The sequence below is a fragment of the Anser cygnoides genome, chromosome 20 (assembly GCF_040182565.1).
Source record: "Anser cygnoides isolate HZ-2024a breed goose chromosome 20, Taihu_goose_T2T_genome, whole genome shotgun sequence".
Classification (NCBI taxonomy): domain Eukaryota; kingdom Metazoa; phylum Chordata; class Aves; order Anseriformes; family Anatidae; genus Anser; species Anser cygnoides.
The window spans coordinates 12,016,865-12,044,724 of NC_089892.1; the positions used below are offsets into that span (position 1 = coordinate 12,016,865).

Consider the following 27,860-nt stretch of genomic DNA (forward strand, 5'->3'; position numbering starts at 1 on the left):
TGTGTCCATGCACGACCTTGAGGCCTTCAGAGCTGCTAGCACTTCCCTCAGTGCCACCACCTGAGACACTTTGCCCTTTTAATATATGTTTTGTATTTTATATTTGTATAATATATGCTTTGTAACCAGGACAAAAGGAAAAGAAAAACCCACCCATTTTCATCTGCAGGCAGCTGGCAGTGCAATGTCCAGGTGCTCCTTCATGATCGCGGGGATGGGGCTGTGCCAGAAGAGTGCATGGAGAGGATGCTAGTCCCACCTTCAGGCACACTGTTGCCCTCAGGTTTCATTAGATGGCTTGGATTGAACTATCAAGTCTAGCTGTTCCCAGCCTCAATTAGATTTTCCTTTTTTGTGAGGTGGAAGGGCAATCATCACTTCCCATGTTTCTGATGGGGGCTGCAGGGAGACACTGCACACCAGCCCTGAAGCAGGAAAATCTTTGTTTGCTGGATTGACTTTTTCAGCTAAAGTCCCTAAGCAGCACTGAAGTTAAAACCTTAGATCAGAAAACAGCCTTGTGCCGGAATGTGAAATCTGGCAGAGGCTGGGGTGATGCGGCTCGCCAGAGGCTTGTTCAGCAGCCAGCAGTGTCTTGTCTCCTTGCCGAGGAGCAACTGTCAAGGTGCAGCTTCTGAAAGGTTCCCCCCATGAGGGGTGGTCCTTGGGACTGCTGCAAGCACCCAGCTGTGTGGAGAGCTGCTTTCAGGTCAGAAACAGTCCCTGTCCTGGGCATGTTGGCAGCAGTGGGTGTGAAGGAGCGGCCGCAGCCCACTGCTGGTGCATCCCCAGTCCTGCTGGGGGATGTCAGATGCCCTGCCTCAGAGCCAGCCCCCTTGCCACACAGCCCCGGTGGCTCCAGGCAGGCAGCTGGTGTTTGAGGTGACGAGCATACAGGTGGTGGCCCCCAACAAGGCCCAGCTTCAGGGGCAGGTTTAGAAGCTACGCCAAGGCCAGCAGCCTGCCTGGGGTTATCTCCTCCAGCCCCTGCCAAGTGGTGTATGAACCCTTGCATGTGCCTTGCTAAATGATTCAGCTTCCTTTTCTGACATCCTGCAAGTGTCACTTTCAGAAGCAAGCCCTGGGATCGTCACTTTCAGTTCTGCTGCAATTATGTGGGTGGCTGACCACACAGGGACTTCCACAGTCATCTGCCAAGTGGCTGCTATGTTCTGGCCTGGACCAGCCACGGCCATGTGGGCGTGAGGCAGAGACCCCAAGCCTCGCCCAGGCCTCCAGAGTGCCTTGGCCTCTCCCCACGGCTCTGCGAGGGCCAGCGCATCAGCCAGGCTGTAGCTGGTTGGGGCACAGCGGCAGGACACCAAGGCCTGTCATTTCAACCACCACCACCATCTGTGCAAGCAGCCACACTTCCAGCGTCTGGAATAACGGGAGTCTCTGGGAGTCACTGGGATGCTCACTTAGAAATGAGGTGCTCCAGCATTTTGCACCCTTGGAAGTAAATTTAAGCTTTCAAGCAAGACCTTAATGGGCACAAGTTTCATTGGTTTAAAAAATAACTATGTCAGGGCCAGCCAGAGCCTGTGCAGGCTGCGTTCACAGCCAGCATGCAGCACGCTGGCCACATAAGCCAGGGATCAGCCACCGGTAACATGGCCACGGGGTCTCCACTGTCCCTTCCAGACGTGCAGTGGTGCCAGGCCTTACACAGCCCAGTATCCAGGGCCAGATGTCCAGAGATGAGTAAGACCACAACAAGCGTACTGAAATACTTTATTTGAGCATTATTCCAGTCTTTGGCTATTTTCAGCTCAGGGGATTTCCTGGTTTCTCTGTATTTACGCCCTTCTCTAGATTCCTCTTTTATGGACTTGTCAAAAAACACTATTTGAGCTCATGCAAACCGCTGGCATTGATACCATCCTCCAGCACGGAACTCCTGCTACCCCAGCATGAAGAACCACCACTCTGAGTTGTGTTGCATCTGGCTTCCACGCACTTCCTCTCATTCTTGCACTGGAAGAGATAGCGGCTTTGTTCCTCTTAAGACTTTCAAGGACAGTTCTGAGTTTCCAGAACCTGTAAGTGTTCTCTCTGGAAGGACGTGCCAGCTTGCTTGGGCAGCCAAGGTTGCTTCCCACCCAACTTTTCAGTGACCCTATGTCCATGGCAATGCCAGCCAGCATGGCTCATCTGTGACTGCTGCTTCTCATGCCTTCATAGCCCTGGGTGAGCACCAATGGGACCCTGGGAGGCAGGATCATCCCCTCACTGCCCTTGCTGCGGTACTGACACCCTGGAAGCAGTGGGCTGCAAAGTGCCTCCAGGCACCATGTTCAGTGAAGGGGAAAGTCCACACAGGAGGCTGTCTAGGGCAAGGAAGTCAACTCCACACCTCAAGACTTCCTCCACCAAGAAGGAAAGAAGGGTAATGGTCATAGGTGACTCCCTTCTGAGGGGAACAGAGGGCCCCCTATGTCAGCTGGACCCTACCTGCAAGGAAGTCTGCTGCCTACCTGGGGCCTGGATCCATTACATTACAAGGAAACTTCCTGACCTTGTTCGCCACTCCAATTACAACCCTTTAGTGATAATTCAGGCTGGCAGCGATGAAATTGCTGAGAGAAGCCTGAAGGCTATCAAAAGGGACTTCAGGGGATTGGGGCAGTTACTGGATGGAGTGGGTGCGCAGGTGGTATTTTCCTCTATCCCTTCAGTGGCGGGGAGGGATACTGAGCAGACTTGGAAGGCCTGGCTGATCAACACATGGCTGAGAGGCTGGTGCTGTTGCAGAATTTTTTATTTATTTATTTATTTTTTTGATCCTGGGGAGGTTTACTCAGCACCTGGTCTGATGGCTGCTGATGGATGGCTCCCACCTGCCTTAAAGAGGGAAATGGACTCTAGCCCAGGAGCTGGTAGGGCTCATCAAGAGGGCTTTAGACTAGGTATGAAGGGGGACGGGGTGGAAATGAGACTTGCTAGAGATGGGAAGCAGTCCTGGGTGGAGCAGTCCCAGGGCTGAGGGTGAGGGCAATGGTGCAACTCAAGTGCATCTACACCAATGCATGCAGCATGGGCAAAAAAAACAGAAGGAGCTGGAAGCCATTGTGTGGCAGGCAAACTATGACCTAGTCACCATCACTGAAATGTGGTGGGACCAATCCCACAACTGGACTGCTACAACATATGGCTACAAGCTCTTCAGAAGGGGCTGGCAACTAAGGAGGGGAGGTGGTGTGGCTCTCTATATTAGAGAGCGTTTTGATGCTATTGACCTCAGGGTTGGGAATGATAAGGTAGAGTCCCTGTGGATAAGGGGCAGGGGGTTGGCCAACAAGGCAGACATCCTGGTGGTATCTGTTATAGGCTGTCAAATCAGAATGAAGAGACGGATGAGGCATTCTGTAAGCAGCTGGCAGAAGTCTCTCAATCACCAGTGCTTTTCTCATGAGGGACTTTAACTTCCCATACATATGCTGGAAATACAATACAGCCCAGAGGAAGCAGTCTAGGAGGTTCCTGGAGTGTGTGGAAGACAGCTTCCTGATTCAGCTGGTTTGTGAGGCTACTGGGGGGGTACCCTGCCAGACAGGCTGTTCACAAACAGAGAAAGACTGGTGGGAGATGTGGTGTTAGGGAGCTGTCTTGGGCAGAGTGACCAGGAAATGGTAGAGTTCTCTATTCTTGATGAAGTCAGAACTGGGGGTGTCAGTAAAACTGCTACCTTGGACTTCCAGAGGGCAGACTTTGAATCGTTCAGGACACTGGTAGGGAGGGTCCTTTGGAAATCAGTCCTGAAAGGCAGAGAGGTCCAGGAAGACTGGATCCTCCTTAAGAAGGAAGTCTTCAAGGTGCAGAAGCAGGCTGTCCCTGTGTGCCGTAAGATGAGCCAGCGGGGAAGAAAACTGGCGTGGCTGAACAGGGAACTTTTCCTGAGTGGCCGGAAGAAAAAGCGAGTTTATGTCCAGTGGAAGAAGGGGCAGGCTACTTGGGGAGAGTACAAGTTGCCAGCATATGCAGAGCAAAAACCAGGAAGGCCAAAGCCCAGTATGAGCTCAATCTGGCCACTATGGCTAAGGATAACAGAAAATGTTTTTATAAATATATTAATAGCAAGAGGAGGACCACAGAGAATCTCCATTCTTTACTGGACGCAGAGGGGAACATGACTACTGAGGATAAGGAAAAGGCTGAGGTTCTTAATGCCTTCTTTGCATCTGTCTTTACTAGCCAGACCACTTATCCTCAGGGTACTCAGCCTCCCGACCTGGAACTCTGGGATGAAGAGCAGAAGAAACACCCCACAGTTCAAATGGAAACAGTTAGAGACCTGCTGCTTCACCTGGACTGTCACAAGTCTATGGGGCCAGATGGGATCCACCCGAGGGTGCTGAGGGAGTTGGCAGATGTTATTACTGGGCAGCTTTCCATCATCTATCAGCGGTCATGGTCATCCAGAGAGATCCCGGATGACTGGAGACTTGCTAATGTGATGTCCATGTATAAGAAGGGTTGTAAGGAGGACCCTGGGAACTACAGGCCTGTCAGCCTGAACTCGGTGCCAGGAAAGGTGATGGAACAGGTCATCATGAATGCAATCACGCGATGTATGTGTGTCAGCCAGGGGATCAGGCCCAGCCAGCATGGGTTCATGAAAGGCAAATCCTGCCTGACCAACCTCATCTCCTTCTATGACCAGATAACCTGCCTGGTGGATGAGGGAAAGCCTGTTGACATAGTCTACCTAGACTTCAGCAAGGCCTTTGACATGGTTTCCCAGGGTATTCTTCTGGAGAAGCCGGCAGCCCTTGTCTTGGACAGGTATGCTCTTTGCTGGGTTAAAACCTGGCTGGACGGCTGGGCCAAGAGAGTGGTGGTGAACGGAGTGAAATCCAGCTGGTGACTGGTCACCAGTGGTGTTCCCTGGAGGTCGGTGTTGGGGCCCATTCTCTTTAATATCTTTATTGATGATTTGGACGAGGGAATTGAGTGCACCCTCAGTAAGTCTGCAGACGACACCAAGTTGGGGGGAAGTGTTGATCTGCTGGAGGGTAGGAAGGCCGTGCACAAGGACCTGGACAGAATGGGCCAGTGGGATGAGGTTGAACATGGCTAAGTGCCAGGTCCTGCACTTTGGCCACAACAACCCCATGCAGCGCTATAGGCTTGGGGGAGAGTGGCTGGAAAGCTGTGCAGAGGAAAAGGATCTGGGGGTGTTGGTTGATGCTTGCCTGAACATGATCCGGCAGTGTGCTCAGGTGGCCAAGAAGGCCACAACGGCATCCTGGCTTGTAACAGGAATAGTGCAGCCAGCAGGACCAGGGAGGTGACTGTCCCCTTGTATTCTGCTCTGGTGAGGCCGCACCTCGAGTGCTGTGTTCAGTTTTGGGCTCCTCACAACAAGAAGGACATTGAGGCCCTGGAACATGTCCAGAGAAGGGCTCTGAAGGTGGTGAAGGGCCTGGGACACAAGTCCTGTGAGGAGCAGCTGAGGGAACTGGGGGTGTTTAGCCTGGAGAAGAAGAGGCTCAGGGGAGACCTTATTGCTCTCTACAACTACCTGAAAGAAATGATTCTATGATTTCATGCTTGGCAGGCATGTCTATGATTCTATGTGCCCCGGCACTGGCACACTGATACGCGTGCCAAGCATAGAATCATAGAATCATTAGGGTTGGAAAAGACCTCCAAGATCATCTGGTCCAACTATCCCCCTACTACCAATGTCACCCACTAAGCCATGTCCCTCAGCACCACGTCCAACCTTTCCTTAAACACCCCCAGGGACGGTGACGCCACCACCTCCCTGGGCAACCCGTCCCAATGCTTGACCGCTCTTTCTGAGAAGAAATGTCTCCTAATCTCCAACCTAAACATCCTCTGGCGCAACTTGAGGCCATTCTCTCTAGTCCTATTGCTAGTTATCTGCGAAAAGAGGCCAACCCCCCCGCTTCCCACACCCTCCTTTCAGGTAGTTGTAGAGAGAAATGAGGTCTCCCCTGAGCCTCTTCTTCTCCAGACCAAACATCCCCAGTTCCCTCAGCCGCTCCTCACAGGACTTGTGTTCCAGGCCCTTCACCAGCTTCAGAGCCCTTCTCTGGACATATTCCAGGGCCTCAATGTCCTTCTTGTCGTGAGGGGCCCAAAACTGAACACAGCACTCGAGGTGCGGCCTCACCAGAGCAGAATACAAGGGGACGATCACCTTCCTGGTCCTGCTGGCCCCCAAGAGTCCCCACCACAAAGAAGGTGGAGATTAACACCCAGCTCCCGGGCACCCCCTGTCCCCTAGATGGCCAAGACTGCTCAGCCGGGCTGGCTTTTGGGATATCACTGGCTGTGGCTCTGTGGGGCCATGCTGATGGTCTGCCCAGGGCCACACCATGGGTGATGGTGGGTTTGCTGCCCTGCACCTGTCTCTTGCTCCATGTCCTGGTTGGGGATGAGCAGGGCATCCACATCAGAAGCAGGTGTTGGATTGTTGTATGCTGAAGCCAGTCCAGATCCACCTGAGCCACTTCAGTCTTAGCAGCCTAATCCACCTGATGTTTGTTTTGATGTTCACTTGGCCTGGTGAGACCCTCAGAATGCTTATTAGGAAGAAAATTAACTCTATCCCAGCTGAAACCATGACAATATGCACCCCTTATCAAATAATGAGCCATCAGTCTTGCTCTGGGAGAGCCCTTGGATGCTTAGGGAGCACCTCTGAGAAGCCCCACATGATCTCACAGGCTGTTCTTGCAGGCCCAGACCTCTTTGATTTTCCCTCCAGCAATGTGTTTTCTACTGTATTTAAAAATAAAATCCAGCAACAAAAGTTCCAGCTAATTTTATGCTCGGTTTGTTTTTTTCCCAAGCCCCTGCAGTTTGACATGCCTCCTCCAGCCTCACTGCACTAGTTTCACAGATTCACAGATTTCTCTAGGTTGGAAGAGACCTCAAGATCATCGAGTCCAACCTCCGACCTAACACTAAGTACTCCACTAAACCATATCCCTAAGCTCTACATCTAAACGTCTTTTAAAGACCTCCAGGGATGGTGACTCCACCACCTCCCTGGGCAGCCCGTTCCAATGCTTAATAACCCTTTCGGTAAAGAAGTACTTCCTAACATCCAACCTAAAACTCCCCTGTCGCAACTTTAGCCCATTCCCCCTCGTCCTGTCACTAGGCACGTGGGAGAATAGACCAACCCCCACCTCTCTACAGCCTCCTTTCAGGTAACTGTAGAGAACTGTAGTTCACCCTGGGTGCACAGACACGCACACATGGCCAGGGTGATGCCATGTGTGGATGTGTGGGTGTGTGTGGACATGGATGCATGTGTGGACAAGGGTGTGTGTGTGTGGACATGGGGTGTGTGGGGGCTGGGGAGGACATCAAATCCCAGCAGAATTTGTTGCACACAGATGGGCTCCTTCTTCACTTTGCTGGGGAGTCAAAAACTGAGTGGGGAACATGGGCACGGTGTGTTGGGACTGAGAGCACAGGTTGGTGTGAACATGGGCACAGTGTGAGCAAGGGCATGGCATGAACATGGGCATAGCATGACACAGCATGGGCCGGACAGCCTGGCACCGTGTGAGCCTGTACAGCCACATATGCACGGCTGTGCACATGCCTGCAGCTGTGCATGTGGTTGTGGCATGGGTTTCTCTAATGGTGCCTGAACTCCTGAGTTTAGACCAGTGTTGTGAATGCAGGCACGCTGGTGTCTGTGCTGCTATCTTCCCTAGAAAGCCTCTCAGCTGCCTGTCTGTGAGTGGCTCGCTCGTTTGGGGGTGTCTGTTAGTGCACTCATGGGCTGTGCTTGAGTGGCTGTTGAGCTGCAGCTGTGGTGTGCAGTGCTATTCACATGTTTGGGACGGGGCAGGCTGACACTGGCACATGGTGGAAACAGGGAAATCCACCTCCCAGCCCTGGAGCTGAGCTGGTAGGATGGCAAAAGCTGCCCTGGCCTGCAATTATTACCCTGCAAACAGGGTTCTACCAGGAGCAGAGACAAGACCTAGGGCAGGTCAGCGCCCAGGGCAGCAAGGGCAGGGGGGCTCAGAGACCTGCAAGGAGGCGGAGAGCCCATGTGCCCAAGATGAGCACCCGGCCACAGCATTTGGGGAGACACACCCCATGCAGACACTGGTGACAGAGTGGTAGTAGCCACACTGTAGCGAGGACACAAACTCTTTGGGTCATTTCTGTCAGTGCCGCTCCTGCCCTTGCAGCCCTAACAGCCCAATGGCTTTGCACATCTTCTTAACCAAATGAAGTTTTGCAATATTTTGAGTGTTCAGAGCTCTTCTGGTTACACAGGTCTGGGCTCCCACCAAAGAAGAGTGTTGCATTTCCAGCCCCACTGGCTGCAGAGGAAAGCTTGAAGATGGTAGTGTTGAAGGCTAGAGAGGAATAAAATTCCTATCCTAAAAGTATTATTTACAAAGGCTTTATTTATTTATTTATTTGTTTATGGCTAATTTCATGATTTTAGAAGGTCCTTTTTTAAAGGAGATTTATGACTTCCTGCAAGTTGGCAACGGTGTTACAGCCTACTCATCAGAGGGAAATGTGAAAAATGCCTGGGCCAGAAACACCCCCTTAAGATTTAGGACAGAGAAGCAAAGTGAGGGCAGGCACTTCCAAGTGTTCTGGGCAGAGCCGCCCCGCCCTCAACTCTGGTCAAAACCAGCCAAGTGCCTCCAGCCACCGGGCCACAGGGCCATGGCACTCCTCGGGCCGCGGTAGCCCCATGCTGCTAGGTGGCACAGCCACTCCTGCCCCCGTGGTGTGGTGGGTGCCATCTAGATGTTGGGCTCATCGGCCTCTGCAGGACGAGCCCACAGCCTGATGTGGAGCAGAGGCTGCTCTCCTCTGCCCCAACAAGCCCCACAGCCATGGATGAGGAAGCATCCGCATCAGTGCAGGAGCACAGCACCAAGATGTCTCTCACAAGCCCAAACAATGTTCTTGCTAAGCCATCAACATTAAATATTTAACGATGAAATCATTAGATTATTCAGTTGTTATCCTCATGGCCAGTCCAGCTGAGCTCTCTCTAAGCTGGTCTGGATACATCCCTTGCTGGTGCTGGGAAGCTGGGGATGTGCTCATTGCTGAGCCCCAGCCGCGCTGCAGCTCCCCAGCCAGGCGTGGAGGGATGTCCAGACTGCCTCTGGGACCTGGTCTGCCCTGCAAAGTGTCTTAGCCTAAGGACTGATGGAGGTTTTGGAAGATATTAAGATCTATTTAAGGTTTTGGAAGCATCCCAAAGAAGTCTGCATAGAAGAGATCATGCCAGAAGTACCAGGATGGGGCCATTTCTGCATAGGTAACTTAGAAATGGCCTTTCCATTTGAACTGGTCCTAAATATGGAAGGAAAAATGAAAGCATGTTTAAAAAGCCCCAAGATAACTCAAAACAATACAAAGTATTTTCACTTAGGACTAAATGAAATTTTGGTGAATGAGGCAATGTTTTTGGGGTTGGTTTGTTTAGTCAGTAATAGTAAAAAGCATATTTCTTTTCCAGTTTGACCAGCACCACATTCATTGCCAGCCACAGCCCCACAGGTCAGCCCACGCAGCCACTGTGCAGCCTTGGTACAGGGTGGCTGGGTTCTTGTTTCCCTTGGTCACCTCCATGGCAGAATTGCTTGCATTTCTATGCCACGACTTTACCCCTGATGCCAGATCTGCCAGGATGGCAGAGCTGCAGTTCGGTGGTGCGGAAGAGCCCAGGGCTAAGATGGAGCAGACCTGTGCCTCTTGTGAACCCCACCCTCAGGCCATGGCTGGGCAGCACCTCCCCCTACCTGGGTAGGGCCTGGCAGGAACCAGCCTCTCCATGGCAGCTCTGTCCTCACCGGCAAGGAGCTGGCCAACGCCATGCCTGTGGATGTTTCTCAGGCTTGTGGACACCCCACGGTCCTCCTCCATGGGCAGGAGACCATCTTCAGCAGCCAAAAGAAACCAGAAGCACCTGCCTGCACGGACCTGGCTGAGGATGGGGTGTCGCTGGCTGCCCACGGCAGAGGACAACTGGTTTGTGGGGTCCCTCAGCCCTTTGCAGGGGCGCATTGGAGGGCACACAGGGACACATGCCCAAGGAGGATCCGGGGCAGCAGGGGAGCCCCCGTGTCCTCACTGGCCTGTCCTTCCCTCTCTGGGAGCATGTGTCCAGGCTCTGGCAGGATGGGAAAGCTCCAGGGCAAGCCACATCACTTCCAGGCCTCAGAGTTGTTGCAGTGCAATTTGGACCCAACATACCCCTCTGATGCCTTGAGACAGGGAGAGTGCACGGTAAAAGAAAGAATGAAAAATGCTCAGCTGCTGAAACTGTGCAGGCACAAAGCAGCCCAGGCTTCCTGCCATGCTGACGCAGCTGGTCCACACGCCTAGCCTTCTTTTACAGCTGGGGAAACTGAGGCAGAGCAGTCACATGGATGTAACCAAGTGTGTGAGTGCTGATCTCTACCTGGAACGTGACTGTAGCCCAGCACAGGCTCACTGCCAGAACTCCCACTCCTTCCTGTTCAGCTGCCTACCCCCCATCCCAAAGCACAGCCCTGCTTGGCATGGCACCATCTCTTGCGAAGGGTGACCAGAACTGTCCCAATGGCAGGGGGTGGAGGAGAACCCACAGCCACCTGTGAGTGCCACAGGCACTGAACTGCCATACTGGGGGGGGGGCTGCAAGAAGATGCTTATAGGGTCTACTCATACAACGAGTGCCCTGGGGTGCTGCTCAGGAACCCAGCCTCTGGTCTGCCTGCACCTCAAGGCAGCAGCCAGCCCCAGACTGCTCCCCAACAGCTTGCTGCTCCAAGAGCGAGCAAGCAGGGTGGCTATCCGCCACGGCAGCTGTGCTTTATGTAATGGGGAGAGTAAAGTCACAGTCCCCACGGCACACAGCTGCAGAGCAAAGTAGGAATTTTGGGAGCCCCACCTCCACCCCCTCCCCATTGTGCCAGGATTCCCTAGGGAGGGAGCATCTGGCTTCAATAATCTGTACCTTGGAAGAGGTTCAGTTGCACAAACAGCAGTGATCACACGTGCCAGGCTGGAGTCATGCTGCAGGGAGACATCCGATCTGGCAGGATGCTGGAGTGGAGCCGGAACTGCTGTGCTCGATCCCCCAGTGATGGGCACCCTGTGGGCACCTGGCACAGCCGAGGCACCAGCATCCCCCCAGGAATGAGCTGGGATGGGGCAGCAGAGGTCCCAGCTCACCCTCTGTTACTGCTGCTCCCAATTACAATGATTTACACAAGAAGAGGTGAGGGCAGAGCTGGTCCTTATCAACTGAGAGCCTACACCGTGACTATGGTCTCAGCCAGGGAGGAGGAAAGGGGAGCACTAAGCATACATGTGTCAATGCTGCTAATGCAGGAAGCAGTTGTACATCTGCCAAAAGGAGAAAAGTGCTGGCAAGCTGGAGGCTGGGATTCAGGCAGGGCTGCATGGTAATAAGGCACAGAGGTGATTTGGAGCAGGAGAAAGTACCTTGTAATGAGAGATCAAGGAGGTGAACAAGAGGGACTGGGTGCCAGGTCACAGGGCTGAGAAGTGCCAGGCACCAACCAGCCCCTGAGCTGAGGGAACAAACACAGGCAGTGGTAGCTGCACATGCCCTGCACAGCCCAGCTCCCCTTCCCGGAGAGGATTGACTGACTGCCCCAGGACCCAGGGTGCTGCCCAGGTCCTCAGGCCATCAGTTCATCTCCCAGTGATTTGCAATGGAAAGAGCAGGACAGTGGGTGCAAGACAGGGGCAGTCTGACAGTGCACTGGGTGCTGGAGCTGCTGAAAACTGCCCAGGGCAGCAAGGAACCCTGCTGGGCAAAGAGCCGTTTCTGTGTAGCAGGGAAGAAAAGCAAAAGCACAAAACGTATGGGCTGGGGGCCCAAGATGCGGCTGTTCCGGCTGGCATTTGGAATAATTGCTCTGCTGGGAGAGCAGCCCTTCTTTAACGGGGGTAGCTGGGCACACAGCCCAGCCTTAAAGGGCGTGAGAAGGGCATGGAACTGGGCAGAAGAAGAGAAAGAACCTACAAATAGACCTGGGCAATTGAACCCTTCCCAAAGAGCATTGCTGAGGACACAGTAGATGAGATCATGGATCCCCTGGGGCAGGTTGGGGACCAGACCAGACTTCTTGGTTGGCGAGGGCCAAGCACACCCTGCCCACACCCCTCTGTGGATGGTCCTCTCCCGACACCAGCTGCCCCTGTTCAGTTTCACCCTGGGGGCAGCAGCTCCTGAGCCTGTGATAATACATCAAGACCTGAGTGGTGAGTATATGGTGATGCACCTTGCTTTTGACCACCTCATGTGTCAGGGGGTTGAGTTTAGGTGGTTTGGCTGGGCACAGACCGGACCTGCTGTGGTGGTTCCTGCTGTGCTGCAACTGTGCACGAGTTTCCAGATGTGATCAGCACACCTGGATGTGCTTTCCCAGATCTGTGCAGACCCAGTGAGATCAGAGCCCAAAGAGAAGGGAAGATGTTCACCCACTTCACCAGCACCCTGCTAACAGCCCTGGGCACAAACCCAGGTCTCACAGCTGCTGGACCACCACAGAGCTGCTCGTGGTTAACAGGGTGGAAGGTGACATAGCCTAGGCACACAGGTGAGGGTCAGGCACAGGCCAGGCCCCCCCCAGGGACCCAGAAGCAGTGTAGCCAGGCCAGGTCTTGCAACTCCAGGCCAGGGACTGTGACTCCCAGCCCTCAGGGAGTCTTGGCAGGAGGCTCCCATATCCCAGAGCTTCCCTCCAGGGAGAGGGCCCGGGGCCAGCACTGCCCAGGCTGCGGAGAGGCCGTTCCCCTCCAGCTGGGCAGGCCCCAGCACAAGGGCAGTGGCAGAGCTGCCCTGGCTCCACACAGAGTGGCATTGAGCAGGGACAATGCTCCTCTCTTTTCTTTGAAAGACCTCTGGGACTTCACATCCTAGGAAAGATATTAAACAGGGGAACTGAGGGCAATTATCACCCCCCTCCTTGCCCTGTCTGGGAATTGTGGCTACCCTAATCACCGCTTGAAAGAGGCTGCTGCAACGATTCTTCTCCCAGGCACAGGAGGCTTGGCTCAGGTCTTCCTTCCGTGGCTCAGCTCCCATACTGGGAGCGTGGAGGCTTGGGCAGCTTGCCTGCAGAGCACAGCGCTGCAGGTTGGTCTCTGTAGCGTGCAGCAAGGGTCCCAGTCCACCCAAGGTCACGGCTCTGCATAATGTCAAAGGAAGGTGCCTCCTGCCAGTGCAGGGCCCTGAGCTTCACCTGACGCAGGTGCAGCCACCTTTGGTGCAAGGCAGAGGGATGTGCACCATGATGCACCCTGCCAGAGAGTTCCCCTCAGGCTCCCTGTGCAGGAAGACAACTGCAGAGCTGGCACCAGCCCTTGCGACCACAGCTGCCCACAGTCATTGGAGGTGGTCATATTGGAGCACTGCTTGAGAAGAAATAATAACATTAAAGTTTGAGGGGGGTGCACGGGGGTTTCATGATCCCATCGTACAGTAGTGAGGGAAGACTGGGAGCGTCCCCAGCCCAAGAGTGCAGGGATGCCCAGAGGGGAAGGGAAAGAGCATGGGAACCCAACCTGGAGCAGAGACCCACTGTGCAACCTCAGCTCACCCACAATCCCTTGGGACAGGACAGTCAGGAACTGCAAGGCTTGCAGCAACAAATGGGCTGATTTAGTCAGAGAAACAGAAGGATAAACTAAACAGTTCACCCCACTTTATTATCCCTAAAGACAGATTATGAAGAGAGATGCTTTTCCTTCAGCCTCAGGCAAAACAGGGACTGGACACCAGAGGAGACCTCAAAGAGATGGCAGGCACCGATGCCCAGGGGATAGCTAACACCATACTCCTGCAGACACAGGACATGACTTGCCATGGCCTTGCTCTTTCTTCCTTTCCCTAACACTTTACTGATGCCCACTCTGGCAGGGGGCAGTAGGCACAAAGGAAGAACTGTGACCACATGCCCTGCAGTGAGCTTCAGGTCGAGATCAAGCTCAGAGAGGAGTTGGGTAGGACAGACAGCACTGGACTGGTAGAAACATCTTCCCAGGACTGGGAGATGAACTGGTTTGCACAGTTCCCAGCCCAACAGAGCTAAACCTGTTAAAGCAGGGCAGGTCCAGAACCTTTTGCCCAGCTCAGTGCATTGTGCCACAGCACTGTGCCAGTGGAGTCCAAGCACAAACAATGCTGAAGAGAAAGGTCCTGGATCTACAAAGGACTAGGACTGTGCTACATGGGGATTCACGTGGATCTCCTATGAATGTACCGTAAGTACCAAGTACCAAACCACAGCTCAAGCCTCATCATTGAGCTGGGTGGGAAGGAGGAGGTATCCCGAGGCACACCAGTCTAACATGACCACCACCCCAACAGAGCTGGAGAAGGATTCAGTTCACACCCAGGACGTCACCCCAGGTAGCCTGCATATACTACCAGGTCACCCAAAGCTGCCATTTCTCCACTTGGAGATGTGCAAAGAAAGAGCCTAGCAGCTTCTTCTTCATCACCCACATTCAGTTACAAGAAACCAAGTCCTAACGCCCCAATGTGAAATCAGGCTTCTGTTATTGTCCTCCTTCTAAAGTTATCATGAAAAAATATGACTGCCAGGCTTATAAGCAAATGCTTACCAGGTCAAACAAAATAAAGTGACATAGAGGTATCTGCCTCAATCTGCAAACAGCCTGAAACAGCAGCTCAAGAGGTACAGGGCTACCTCATTTGGGTCTATGGCTCATTAACTACAGGAGCCTGCAGACGTATAAACAGCAACTGTGGCATCACTACGGCAAACTGGAGAAAGGGATTGCCCCAGGAGGAGCACCAGCTCGGGCACTGCTCTAGCCCAGTCTGGTTCCACCAGCAGACAGCAGGGAGGAGCTAGGTATGCCCCATTACAGATTTTCAGTCTTGTCCCCTGACAGAGGGACAAGCAACAGACAGGGCACCTTTCAATGGCCAGGCTTGCCTGGGAATGCCAGCTGGAGTGTTCAAGATGCATCATCTTTTTTTAAGAGCAGCCAGAATTCAGCCTAAGTCAGGCCAAGAGTACAGCAGCTCTCCCCAGCCTCTCCCTGTGCAGACAGCATGGGTAGCGTCTGTTTCACCCAACACATTGGGGATCACGGGATGGGGGAGTAGTCACTGCAGTCAGTTTTAGAAAAGGAGTAGCTTGCGAGCAGTGCTGCTGGCCGAGCACAGCAGGGAGGGTAGACTCCCCAGGCCTGCCCAAGCAGGGTTGGGGAAGTGCTGTCCCCAGCTTCCTCCCACAGGGACACCACGGGCAGTTCTAGACCTGCACAGCTCTTGAGAGCTCCACACCTGGAGCAATGAACGCAATGGTTTTAGGGCAAGAGTCCCAGCCCCACAAACCCCTCTGGGGAAGCTCAAGTACAGAGCCAGGAAGAGTACTGGGGGACAGGCACTAGATGAAGGTGGAGTCCAGCTGGCTCATTTCATGGTTGCTGCGGGCACGAGCCTCAAAGAGCTGCTTGATCAGAGCAGATTTCTCCTGCTCCAGCTGGGTGATGCGTTCACTCTTTTCAGTCACCTCCTGCACAGGACAGAGGAGGAAAATGCTGATCAGAGCTCTGCTGTGCCTGAGGCATCTGTAAGCTGGGCTAGGCTCAGCTGCTCTAAGCCCCCCACAGGCCAAAAGCACCATTTGCATGTGCCAGGATGCGAATCCCTGTGGTGAGCGTGGCCCTGGCAGGGGCATCTTTGGTGTCTGCTTTCCAGAAGCACTGCTCACAGACCCAAGATGCAGCATCTGCACCCTCTTGTGGCCTTTATTTGTCATGGTCTTTTCCCTTTGGCAGGGAAAATGAGGTCCATGTCCACAGTCCCTCACCTAGCAAATAGCTAGACACGTGCCCCTCAACAGGAGGGGTACCCAGTTGCAGGACACGGAAGGGCTCCAGGTGTAGCCCACAGCCCTTCTCCAGGATGACCAAGGTTGGCCAGATTGAAGGAACACTTTCTAACTGTCTCATACTTTTTCCCCAATGGCTCCCTCCCAGCCTCCTCTGTAAGCGTGTCTCCTCTCCGTCACCCCCACTCACCTTGGTGAGAAGTCGGTTTTGCTCTTTCAGCATATTGATGGCTTGCTGGGAACCTGCTGAGGCTGGGGACACCACGGGGGCTGTGGGGGCCAGCCTGCTCAGAGCTGAGGAAGGGTTCCCTGGCTGTGAAGAAGATGAAGGGAAGGGCTGAAACATCGAACTCTCTTCCTGGTGGCCATCCCCAACCTGTGTCCCAAGATAGAAGCTGTTTCTCTGACCCATGGGGAACTAATAGACTGGGAGCTGAGCAAAGTCCTACACAGGATTAAGACCCCACCAGTACATTCAGCACAGGCCATCACAGGGTCTCCACCAAGGCTTTTCTAGACAGAAGTGGAAGCTTTCATGCCAATGTGTCCTGCTCCTGCCAGGAGCCCATGTGACCTGGCATCCAGGACAGCCAGTTCCAAGAGGACTGGCTCGGCACCTCAGCAGGATGCCTTCCTTGTTCACATGACAAGGTCTACACCTTTTTGGGGACCACCTTTATCCCTTCAAATACCTTGAGAATCCTCCATCCTAGCCCAGGACTAGCTGCACTGTCCTCTTGGCTGTCTACCATCCTTGTCTTGCCAACTGAGTCAAGTTGGCCCCTAGAGCCTGGGGAAGCTCTGACAGCTCCAATGACAGCCCAGCTGTCAGTGTGAGGGCAGAAAGGGCAGGCCCCTAGCTCACACAAGTGATGGCAAGCCACTAACGTCCTGCTATCTCACCTTGCCCACGGTGGACAGGAGGTCACCCAGGCAGCGGTTCACCTCCTGCAGCTTGGGAAGCAGGCGCCCCAGGTGGCTCTGGCTGCCATCAGGGAAGAAGTCCTGGAGGATGGGGCAGAAGAGTCCAGGCATTATTTTGGGGCCAGCTTCTAGGGAGTCATTCTGCCCTGCAGAGAGGGCTTAGTGGCTGGCTGGCCTCCAGCCTCCTCCAAACACCTCCCAGAGCTGGGGCACCCACCTGCTTCCATGTCTCAGCTGGCCCTGCACCTCTGCAGCATGGAGCTTGCACAGGCCATGGGACATTCCCATGTTCAGAAGGCAAGACACTGGCCTCAAGCTTGGCATTATGGCACAGACAGCACAAGGGCTGAGGCTGTGGCTGCTCTGTCATGCTCTGATCCTGAACCTGCACGCAGCCTGGCAGGAGGTGAGTGGGGCTGGCCAGCTGTGCCAAGGCCACGGGTGTCCACACAAGGGAAGACCCTTCCTGTGCTGCCCTAGGGCTCCCCCAGGGGGGCCGGCCCAAGGAAGAGCCCTGTGGCTGGCAGGTGGGCAGCAAAATGTCCCGGTTGGTGAGGAAGGGCCGGCCTATCTGCATTGGGCAATTTTACCTGGGAAATCCACCATGGTGAGAGGCCAGGCCTGATCCCCTTCAGGCAGCAACCCCACAGCTCCACACCAGGTGCATGGAAGGGCTCGCTCATACCCTCCTTACCTGCTGCCACTCTCCCTCTCTTCTGCCAAGGGAGGGTTGGTCCAGTGTCCCCAGCCCCTCTGGGATCCTCGATCAAACAGTGAGGGCACACGCAACAAGCAGAGGCAGCAGAGCCAGGCCAATGCTGGGTGCACCAAAACATCCCAGCCCAGTTCTCACATCCCACGGACCCTCCCAAGCAGATGGGAATCCCCAGAACAAGCCCTAGACTCACAGTACTGGTTTTGTTTTTTCCCAGGAGTCTCTGGCGTTCTTGCATGAAGTGGATGTGCTGGTGGTACCATTCACGGGCACGTTCAACCATCTCCAGACCCTGAAGCAAGAAATCCTTCTCCTGCTCCAGCTCCTTCATATGCTTCAACTGCAGGACAGTGCACAGATGTGTTACCCCCTCCTCACCCAGGTCCAAGTCAAATGTTCAGAGAAGCACTGCCCCATCAGATCCCAAGTGAAGGCATCTACAGATCAACTTAATCCAAAGCTCAAGCAATTTCCTCTAGCCTAGTCCAAGGTCTTGCCAAGCCCAAGGAGCTGGTTTCTTCATGAGACACAGAGGAATTTGGTTACCAGCAGCTGTATCAGTCCTTTTCCCCATGAAAAGCTGTGGAGAATTTGGATGATAGCCACTGCCTGATCCTGATTTGGGGTAAGAATTCTCCAGTTTGGGAGAACAATTGCAGCAGCTGAAGGGCAGTCAGGTCGCCTCCATCCTCCTGTCTAGGGAACCAGGCCTGCTCCCCACCAGCTCTTAGTGAAGAAGCACGTTTCTCTGCTTTGTCATTTATCCAAGGATGTTTTAAGAACGGGGCCTGCACCCACTCTCTAAATCCTCTTGAGGCTGCAAGCTTCAATCAGTAGCACAAGTTCACCTGGCTTTCAGAGAGCAGCCAAGCTATCTACACAGACTAGAACCCCAGGCAAAATCTACAGTCCTGTTTACCCAGCTCTCTGCTTTCTCCTTTGCTTTTCTGCCCAAGGCATCTTGGAGTTGAGCACAGCATACCCTTCTGCTGACAGTGTCTGCTTAGTCTTTCAGGTTCAAGCTCCAGAGTCATATGGAGAGGGACGTGATATGTTCTCATGTCCAGAGGGCTGCTAACAGAGCACCCGGGGCTCTGCCCCCACCCCTTTGGGACGAGCAGAACAGGGCCCTGCCAGCCACAACCTGCTGCAGCACAGGCAGCTTGGGCCCTCCATCAACAGCAGGCAGCAGCAGCACCTAGCTGCCTGGGCCCAGCTGACAAGGGGCCTCCCTGCTCTGCTGCCACCCCCTTCTCCCAAGGCCCCTTGGCTCTGCACTGCCATGAGGAAATCACAGAGGTGTCAAGAAAAGGGGAGGCTCTGATCCCAGAAGAACAGAACGACCACAGCACAGTTCATCAGCCTTCACTCTTCCCTGTCACAGAGTCATAGAATATCCCGAGTTGGAAGGGACCCATAAGGATCATCGAGTCCAACTCCTGTCCCCTGCCCCCAAGCTGTACCAGCCTGCTCCCCCAGCTCATGCCCCTCCTGGGCCACCCTTGTGGCTGCTCCAAGGCAGAAAGGCCTTCCTCCACGTCGAGAGCACTGGGCTGCGTGCCCAGCACTCCCCAGAGCAAATGGCTGCCTGCCTTCTCTGCCATGATGTAGCCTGACCTCCACAGCCTGTGGCACAGACTGAGCACCAGGAGAGTCTTCACTGTGGAGGGCAGACAGCTCTCCATCCACCATAAGCACTCTGATCACACAAGCAGGCAAGCAGGACACTCGGGAACCTCTTCTGCTGTTTTGGAGAACATCTGGATGGGAACAATTCAGCTCAGAAGCGACCCTAAACATCGATCGGCTCCAGCAAACAGGTGGAACTGTACCAACAGCTTCTTCAGGCTGCCAGCACTTCTCTATCCCCACCTCCACTCCCTAAGTCTCACAATTGTCACATGCCAGCTACCCCTTATGCCAGGGCTGTTCTTGTTCCCTCTGCTTCTGGAAATGCTGATTACGATACAGCAGCCACTCACACACACATGCTCGTATGGACAGACAGACAGAAGGGGACGTATCCACACGAAGAACCGCAGAGTCTTGGTGCTACACAGAGTATTGCTGAGGGGCATGAAGAAGGTGCTGTATGTGGCAAGGACCCCCATCCAGCTCTGGCTGCAGCCCGTGACTGCCTATCCCAACCTGGTCCCACTGGGCTTGCTGGTCAGCACGGGAACCGGAGGAAGAGGCAGCATCCCACAGAGCAGTGGGACATCAGCAGTTCTGTCAGCTGCAGGGACAGACGGAATCGATCTAGGGGCAGAGGACAGGATACAGCTAGGGGCAGAGCAGCTTCTGGGGCAGGAGAACGGGGAGGTGGAATGGGCACAGAGCATCTTGGTTGGTCACTGCCTGTGGTGGAAGGGGAGGGGAGAGTGCTGTTCTCAGGGCTGCCTGCAAACAAAAGTGCTTGGTTTTTCACAGGTCTCATTCCAGCTATGCCAAGGACATGGGGAAATTGGGTCAATCAATGGACTCATTGAAAATAAAGCAACAAAAACCACCAAACATCTGAGCAGTCACCAGCTGTCTACCAAAAAGGGTCCCGGGGCTGCAGCACAGCCCCCACTCCTCTGCTTTGCTGATCAGGATGAACAGGTCCTAGTGCACCTATGGGACGCACGATGGACAACAGTGCCTCACTACCCCCCTTCTACCCCCCCAGGTTTTAGGCAGATTAGCCTAATCACAGCTGTGTGCCTTGTCTTGCCAAATATCCTCCCAGCATCAGGGAGGAAGTGTAGCCAGGCAAGATCCCCACCCTGCATGCAGATTCAATCCTCGCTGGATTCAAACCTGTTCCAACCATCTCTGCATACTCAGAAGTGGAATTGGTACCAACTACTTCTGCCCTGGCGCTTGGGAAGGCTTCTCACCCCCACAGGACAAGCTGAGGCATCCTATCTCTGGGAGGAGGAACACAAAGGCAGTGCAGCACTCGGATACACTAGAGATGGACGGATGGAAGAAAGGTAGAGCACCTGCCTCCCACCTCCCCCACAACTGGGAAACAAAGGCCATGGCAACACTAAAAAGCAACAGCACTTGTGGCAGTGCTGGGAACAAACACCAGCTTTCAGCGGACACCCTGGCCACCATCCCCTTCCTCATCAGCACCAGGCAGGACTTCACACTCACGGCAGTGATGACACCTCTGCTGCATTCCACCTTGGAGCCACGTGCACATGTGAGAGCCCTGCTAAGGGAGGAAGGGGGCATACCCTGTCAAAGCAGCAACGTCCAACCACCAGAAACCTGAGGACCAGAGGGAGCCCTAATCCCAGGCAGACACATCCACGTTTATTGCTCCGTGTCAGCACCTCTCAGCAGAGACCCCCTCAGTCTGAGGGGGAAAGACCCAGCCCCTTGCATTGCTGTAAGCCCAACAAATCTTTTCCCACGTGTGGATAAACTGCCCCCTCCCCAGACTGGTCAGGCCACGAATCAGAGCGTGTTATGTTGCCCAAGGCCAGTGCAATGCTGTAAATCAATGCTGCACAAGGACACCCATGCAGCCAGCTGGCCCTGCTCAGATCAGGGAGCCGGTGACACCAGGATGCCAAAAGTGGAATTGCAGATGTGAGAGTCACGGCCTTGCCTGCAGCTCTCATGCCACGAGACAGAGCGAGGAAGACCAGACAATCACTCATCCTGCAGGCAAGGTCTTGGCTTGAGCTTGTGGGCAACATGCCCAGGCAGCTTCTCCATTCCACCTGGGAGCAGCACAGATCCCTTGCTCTGGGCAATCTGATCCAAACCTCTCCATTCAGGGACAGAGAGGGGAGCAGATCCCTTGATACTGGGCTTCCCAGCCAAATTCAGTCCAGATTTCTCTGCATTAATGGCAAAAATCTCTTGGGAGCCACAAGGATCAGCATGCTTGAGCCCTGACCTACAAAGAACAGCTAGCAGAGGACACAGCACAGAGGCTCTGCACAAGGCATGCCTGAAAAGCCCAGGGACCAATCTTCTCAGATGACTGCAGCACTGGGGCCTTCTCCTGCACCGTAAGGTAAATTGTTGCCTTTCTCTACCCAAGTTTTTGCCCATGAAGACAGCGTTTGACTGCACAGGTGCCAACTCCATGGGCTGACATCGCTCCATGGGACACAGGGGAAACCATACCTCCTCCTTCTCCCGCACATTTCAGGACAGAAAACACCTTGGAAGTAACTGCAAGACTACCATGTACATCAACACAGCTTTATAACAGAAATCCTGCAGGGACAGGCCCCTTGACTGCAGCCCAGGACAAGGCTGTTTTCTTACCATGCTAAAATCCACACCGTTGGCGATAGTGTGTCTCCGGTGTTCTGCACGTCCCCTCTGATGTCTCCGAACGTCCCCAGCGCCTCCATGGCCACCATCTCCCTGGGACTGCCCAGCAGACTTAACGTCAATACCTGTAACAGATGAAAGCATGAGGGCACCAGCTGCTTGCAAAAAAACCTCCCCATGGCCCCTCTGTGGGGCAGTCTGTGGGGTCTGTCTTGAGTCTGTGCCTCAAGCAGGCAGGGCAGGCAGCAGCTGAGGAAGCACTGGCCCTAGCACCTGCTCACATCTTTGTGCAGGCAAGCCAGACCTCAGCAACAGCTTACTTTGTTGTGCCAGGCTGGCAACAGACTTTGGTGATCATCTTCTGTAAAAAGCAGGCAGCTTCCAGGCAATGCTGCTTCAGTTCCAGCACAGTTGCACCATTAGTGGTACTGCCAACCCTTTTGTCCAGTCTTCACAGGATCCCTGACTTCTGCTCAGGAAGCACAGGCTCTGCCATGCACTCACCTCCTCCTGAAGGCAGCTCCCGTTTGGTGACGGGCTCACACAGTCGCTCCCATTTGTACAAACAGTGGCAACCCAGCAGCATCAGAGAGAGTCAGAGATCAGCTCCTTCTCCAGTCACATGTGGCAGCTCTCACAAGGGGCTTTTTCTGGAGGGGGCAGCCACTTAGAGCAGCTCTGGAGATGGTCATGGAGATCAGACCAACACATTTCAGAACAATTACACTATCTTCCCCCACCCAGATACGTGCTCGGTGCTAAAGGGGGTGATGCATACCAGAAGCCGTATGCCTTTGGTGTAAACATACAACAATCTGGCTATAGGGTTACCAAAATTTTATCAAAATCCCAACATCCTATTTAGCAAAAGGCTGATGTACTACATACAAATGATGCTGGTCCAAATCCACACATAACCTATTTTTGCAGATTAAATTCACACTGGCAGATTTCAGGCTGGATCAGATGTCTCCTGCCCAGGCTATATGCTGGTACACTAAAGCAGGTACTGGCCAAGCACCTGAAATCAGCACAAGCCCTGTACTGCATGCCCTGGTTAACTTGCCAGAAAGGCAGCCCTGCAGCCATGTCCCAGCCAGCTCAGCTCCATGTTTCTGGATGAGCTTAGAGCACCGCCCTGCTGCTGTGAAGCGTGGTGCCAGGGCACCAAGGCTGCTGCCACCACCCCTTCCAGACATGCCCAGGCAGCAAGGCTGCTGCGCTCCCTCCTTGCTCCAGTCCCCTGCCGAGTCCCCAGCAGACCCTACCGCGTGCTTACCCCCTCATTCTTGCTGCTCACCATGCTCTCTGATCACAGCTTTTTGCTTTCCCTACTTTCAAAAAAGAGCCAGAAAACGGCAGCGGGGAAGGAGGCAAGTGAAAGCAGGCAGCGAGGCAGCTGTGGAAAACTTCTCTGTGGGACCGCTGCCCATGTATCTCCCAGGCACTCCCGTCCATCGCCACATCCTTCTTCTATGGGCTGGGCACATCCCGGCTCCCAGGCACCTGAGCAGCCTCCCACAGGTCTAGCATGTTCTCCAGAGCAGATGGGCATGAAGGACTGGGAGTGCTGAGGCAGGACGTGTGGTGCTGCCCAGCCAGGCACACCACCTAGCTGCTGCACAACCCTCCTCAGCAGAGCACACAGATGGGAAGGAAGAGGAATATAGGGCAGGAGAAGCGAGCTGAGACAGCAGAAGTCACCCTGCATCTCAAAGACAAGCTCGGTTCACAGGAGGGAGCTGGAAGGCAGTGAGGTCAGGGAGAATCGCACCACGCTGCGGGTGTCTGTGCTGCCACATGTCTATCAGTTCAGCAACAGGAGCTAGAACTGCACTCACAGCAGGCAATGCCCCAGCAGTGGCATGCTATGCAGTCACCTTCCTCAGCCTGACACTTAGCCTCACTGAGGAGAGGGGCCACGATGGTATGGGAAAAATCCTCCCGCTGATTCATCACAGTGTCCCACTTGTCTTATCAGCAAGTGCTCCAGCAGAGACAGGTCTCCGGCATCTTACTAAACACAAAGTCTTTGATATCGCTCATTTATCTGTTTTGCCAACTGTCTTTAGTTTCAAACACCCATATCTACCTGGGAGGGACAGCTAAAACAGCAAGACTGGTGCAGCTGTGCACACGTTCTCCTAGCAGACCTGTAACACATCCTGATGGGGAAGCAGAAGAACAGTCCCAAAACTGAGAGTAGCTTTGATAAGCAGAATCCCAAAGCAAAATCAGGAGCACCTCTGGGAAGAGCTGCAGGGTAGAAACAAGATTTTAAAACAGTTTTTGCTGCTGTTACTCGAAAGTGCTAGTATTGGGTCTGTGTGGCATGATAAAAGCACGGAGCCCACAGGCTGATCTGAGCTGAAACTCTGAACTGCTAGAGTGTGCTCACCAGTCAAACAAATGAGCTCTGTGCACCTGAGCTAACAACACAGTGACTAAAACAAAACCTCTGGTAATGAGTAGGGATCAGCCTTTCTAGGGTGCAGAAGAGGTCCTGCCTCCTCCCTCCCAGGCTGCTAGAGCCAAGCCACCCGAGCCACAAAGGCTGCGCTGGTAGGAGGCAGTGCCCATGGACACTGCAGACCCCCTGGGCAAGGCACTTACCACCCCATATCTTAATTCCTTGGCTCTCAGCAGGGATGAAAACTTTTCCATAGGGAACCGCAAGCGTAAAGACCCCTGATGCCGAGACACCTGTTGCAGCAGGCAACCTAAGAACCAGCAGCAAGGAGCTGTCACGGTGCCTTCTGTGCACGGTGACATCTCCAACATCAGCCTCACCATCCTCGTGCCGGGCACATCAGTGGGCTCCTGGACACTGTGGCTGGCAACCAAGCAACTGCTCACAATGTGCAGGCTGCTCCAGCACTGCCTGGCTGACAACAACTTCTGAGAAGCTTGCAGACGACGTCGAGCAGGAATGTCTTCAGAAGCCCATGCTACCATGTCTCTGCCCGTGCTAACAGAAGCCAGTGATGAAGGTGGAACAGGGACTTGAATTGCAGTCCCACTGGCTCACTGCACCACCTGAAAGCGCCAGGAAGCTCACCTGGCCATCAGCCTCTGCCATCTTGCCATAATTCATATTCAAATTTCCTCTGTCACATGCGGATCCACCCTGGGCCAGGAAGTAGGGCTTGGGTAGCATCCTGTCAGTACCTCCTTCCCTCAGAAACACAGACAGGGAGAGCTCCCTCAAACTCTTTGATGTTTACGAGTACTGATACACCATCGCCCCACTCCTGGCTAGAGTTCTTACAAAAGGTACATCATGTGACTGGAGGCTCAGAACAGCCTTGAGCCCAAATGATGTAATCTAATTGAGACAGGCCTTACTGGACCCGCATTTCTCCTCAGTGAGAAAAGAGCCAAGTCTTGCCTCATTGACGCTTGACTCTTTCACATCCCTTTGGGGGGAACATGCTCCAGTTCAATCACACGCTAGGAAAGCCCTCTGCAGTAGAAGGTATCACTGAGCAGGTGTGCAGGATCCAGAGTTAAAAGAGATATGGTAACTCTGAGTTATAACTGTCACTAGGTTGCTGAATTAGTCTGAAATTCAGGCCTGTTGCCAGAATATAGCCCTGCTTTTGGGGAAGCTGGCAGCAAGGGCTGAGGCACTAAACCTGCCTGCAGACTCAGGACATCAGTATACCGTACTATAACGGAAAGATCCTCAGCAACCAGAAAGTTATATTCTGCAGTAGTCATCTGCTCAGTCCTATCTAGTAGAGAGCTTTCAATCTGATGATTATTTATCAAGCAGGATTTTTTTTTCATTTTTTTTCTGGATTTACGTTCTTGACGATAAAACAGCCAGCCAGTTTAATACCATTCCGCTAAGTAAGTTCTAGTGATTAGTCTGGAGGCAAAATGAAAAGCAATCTCTGCAATGTTTAAAATTTCTTCTCCACCCCACAGAAGGGCCTGGGAAGGAAAGGGTGGGGAATGGAAGGCAAACTAGCTCAGACAACTTTCCCAAGGTAAAGGAAGTCATCCTGCTCAACTGTTGCAGTAACAAACACCAAATTCTCACACAGAGCTCTGTTTCAGTAGATCTCAACGCACTTCACTGGAAAAGGTAAGAAGTCCTTATAACATTTCCTACTTATTAGCAGCAAATCTAGACGTCAGTGAACAAGCCTCGCCCTTGCCAAGCTCAGCATGCCGCACCGTGACTGGTAAACGTGCAGAGGGGTGCCAGAAGTGGTGCTCTCCCTCTCCTGCCTTTGTCAGCCCAAAGTTCTCACCAGCCCGTCAAACTGAATGATTGTGTAGCTGCCAAAGAACACATATAAGCACATAAAAGTATAAAAATAATGTCTTTTACACCCATTCAGTTGGCTGAATCACCTCACTCCATGAACCTCCCAGTCACTGCACCTAAGACAAGTGAAGGATGGAGAACGCTGGGGTGGGGGTAAGAACCGTGCTTCCTGCAGCAGGAGGTGGATGCCCCACTTCAGGTGCAATGCCAGACTGCAGCCCTAGGACAAAGCCACACGAGACAGCACAAAGCCCTCGAACAGCTCACTGGCCCAGGATCAGGAGAACCCTGGCAGATCCAGCACAGGGACCCCAGGTCCTGAGGAAGGGACACAGCCAGCAGCGACCTGCTGCTGAGCTCTGCAGCCAAAGCTCTGCCAGAGGCTGCGGGGCACTCCCTGTCCCGGCCACGCGGACAGTGCTTGGGGGCACTGAAGCACATCTCCCTAATGCTGCTTTCCCATTCATTTATTGCTGTAAATAGTGCCACATAATTAACAAAACTGTTGAATCAGATTTTGCTCTTTTTCACCATTCAAAATGTGCCTGAAGTCATGGAGCAACCCCTTCCGATAACGCACACTCACAGCACGGACTCTGAGCACGCAGCGGCGGCTGGCACCCAAGCAAAGCTGCTTGGCTCTCGGGAGTTTGCTTCCCCATCCCAATACCCAGCGACTCTCAGAGACGATCAGCTTCATGATCCACCCCACAAGGAAGGTCACCTACAGACTTTGTGCCAGAGGACAACTACGGACATGTTACTGTAAAGCCCTTAATTCTTCTTGTCACCACTATAAACAGACAAGCGCCCACATGAGGAGAAACGTAAAGGGAAGAACAAGCCTGAGACAGAGCAGGATTTGCAAACTGTGCGCTCTCCATTCCGGTTTATCTAGAGCTTGAATCAAACCCACTGAAGGCAAAATAAAAAAAGATCAGCGACTTCTCAGAGCTCTGCATCTGGCCCGGGGGAAGAATTTGCTGTCGCTTTAAATGAGAAAGGAAGAACAGGTCCGTGCTGCCTGAGAACCAGCCCCGGCCACGGGTGTGGATCCCAACCCGCCCTGCCTAACTCGACTCTCCGGCACCGGTGCCGCCGGACCGCTCGCAACTCCGCCGGCCCCGCTGCGGTGCCTGCCCACGGCCGGGCACCTCCGGCACGCGGAGCGGGCCCGCTCCGGCCCGGTGAAGGGACCCGCACCCGAAGCCTCCCCTCGAGCCCCGGCCGGCCCGGGAGGCGCCGGGGCCCCTCTCACCTCGCGCCCGGGGCTGGCTCGGCTCCGGCTCCGGCTCCCGGTGTCCCGCGCTCTGCCCCCGCCGCTCCTCGGCGCCGTGGGGGCTCGGCAGCTTCTCCAGGCTCCGCGAGGCGCTGACGGCGGTGCCGCGGCCCCTCTCCCGCTCCCTCTCCTTCTCCTCGCCGCGGCCGCGCCCCGGGGCTCGTCCCTTCCCCGGGGGCCCGCCGTCGGCGCCGGGCAGCGCGGCGCGCAGCCCCAGGACGAAGCGCTCGAAGGTGAGGTACCCGCTGGCCGGCGCCGCCCGCCGCAGCCCCTCCAGCACACCGGCGGGCAGCTCGCGGGCCTCCGCCCCCTGCCAGCGGGACTCGATCTCCCGGAGGTGCACGTACCCCCGCCGCCGGTCGTCCAGGATGTCGAACAGGGTGCGCAGGCTCTGCAGGAAGGCCCTGGGCAGCCCCTCGGTGCCGGCGGGGGGCGGCCCGGCGGGGGGCGGCCGGGCGCCGCGCTCCGGAGCCATCGCGGCCGCCGCCGCTCCGAGGGCGCCTCGCCGCCCGGCCGCGCTGGGCT

General features: G+C 54.3%; 1 protein-coding gene across 2 annotated transcripts; it reads right to left on the reverse strand.

The window, feature by feature from the left end:
* Window positions 1–1,717: 1,717 nt before the first annotated feature.
* SAPCD2 (suppressor APC domain containing 2) lies at window positions 1,718–27,859 on the reverse strand. 2 transcript variants are annotated; one of them, XM_048056964.2, is made up of 6 exons: window positions 27,315–27,856; window positions 21,772–21,905; window positions 17,690–17,836; window positions 16,761–16,862; window positions 16,048–16,170; window positions 1,718–15,539 (listed from the first exon to the last, which is right to left on the reverse strand). In XM_048056964.2, the coding sequence occupies exons 1-6, from the start codon at window positions 27,808–27,810 to the stop codon at window positions 15,411–15,413; spliced, it is 1,131 nt and encodes a 376-aa protein (XP_047912921.2). In that variant the 5' UTR covers window positions 27,811–27,856; the 3' UTR covers window positions 1,718–15,410. The 2 variants fall into 2 exon arrangements, with proteins under 2 accessions (XP_047912921.2, XP_066837034.1); XM_066980933.1 differs by lacking the exon at window positions 16,761–16,862 and having other exon boundaries at window positions 27,315–27,859.
* Between the last annotated feature and the right edge of the window lies 1 nt (window position 27,860).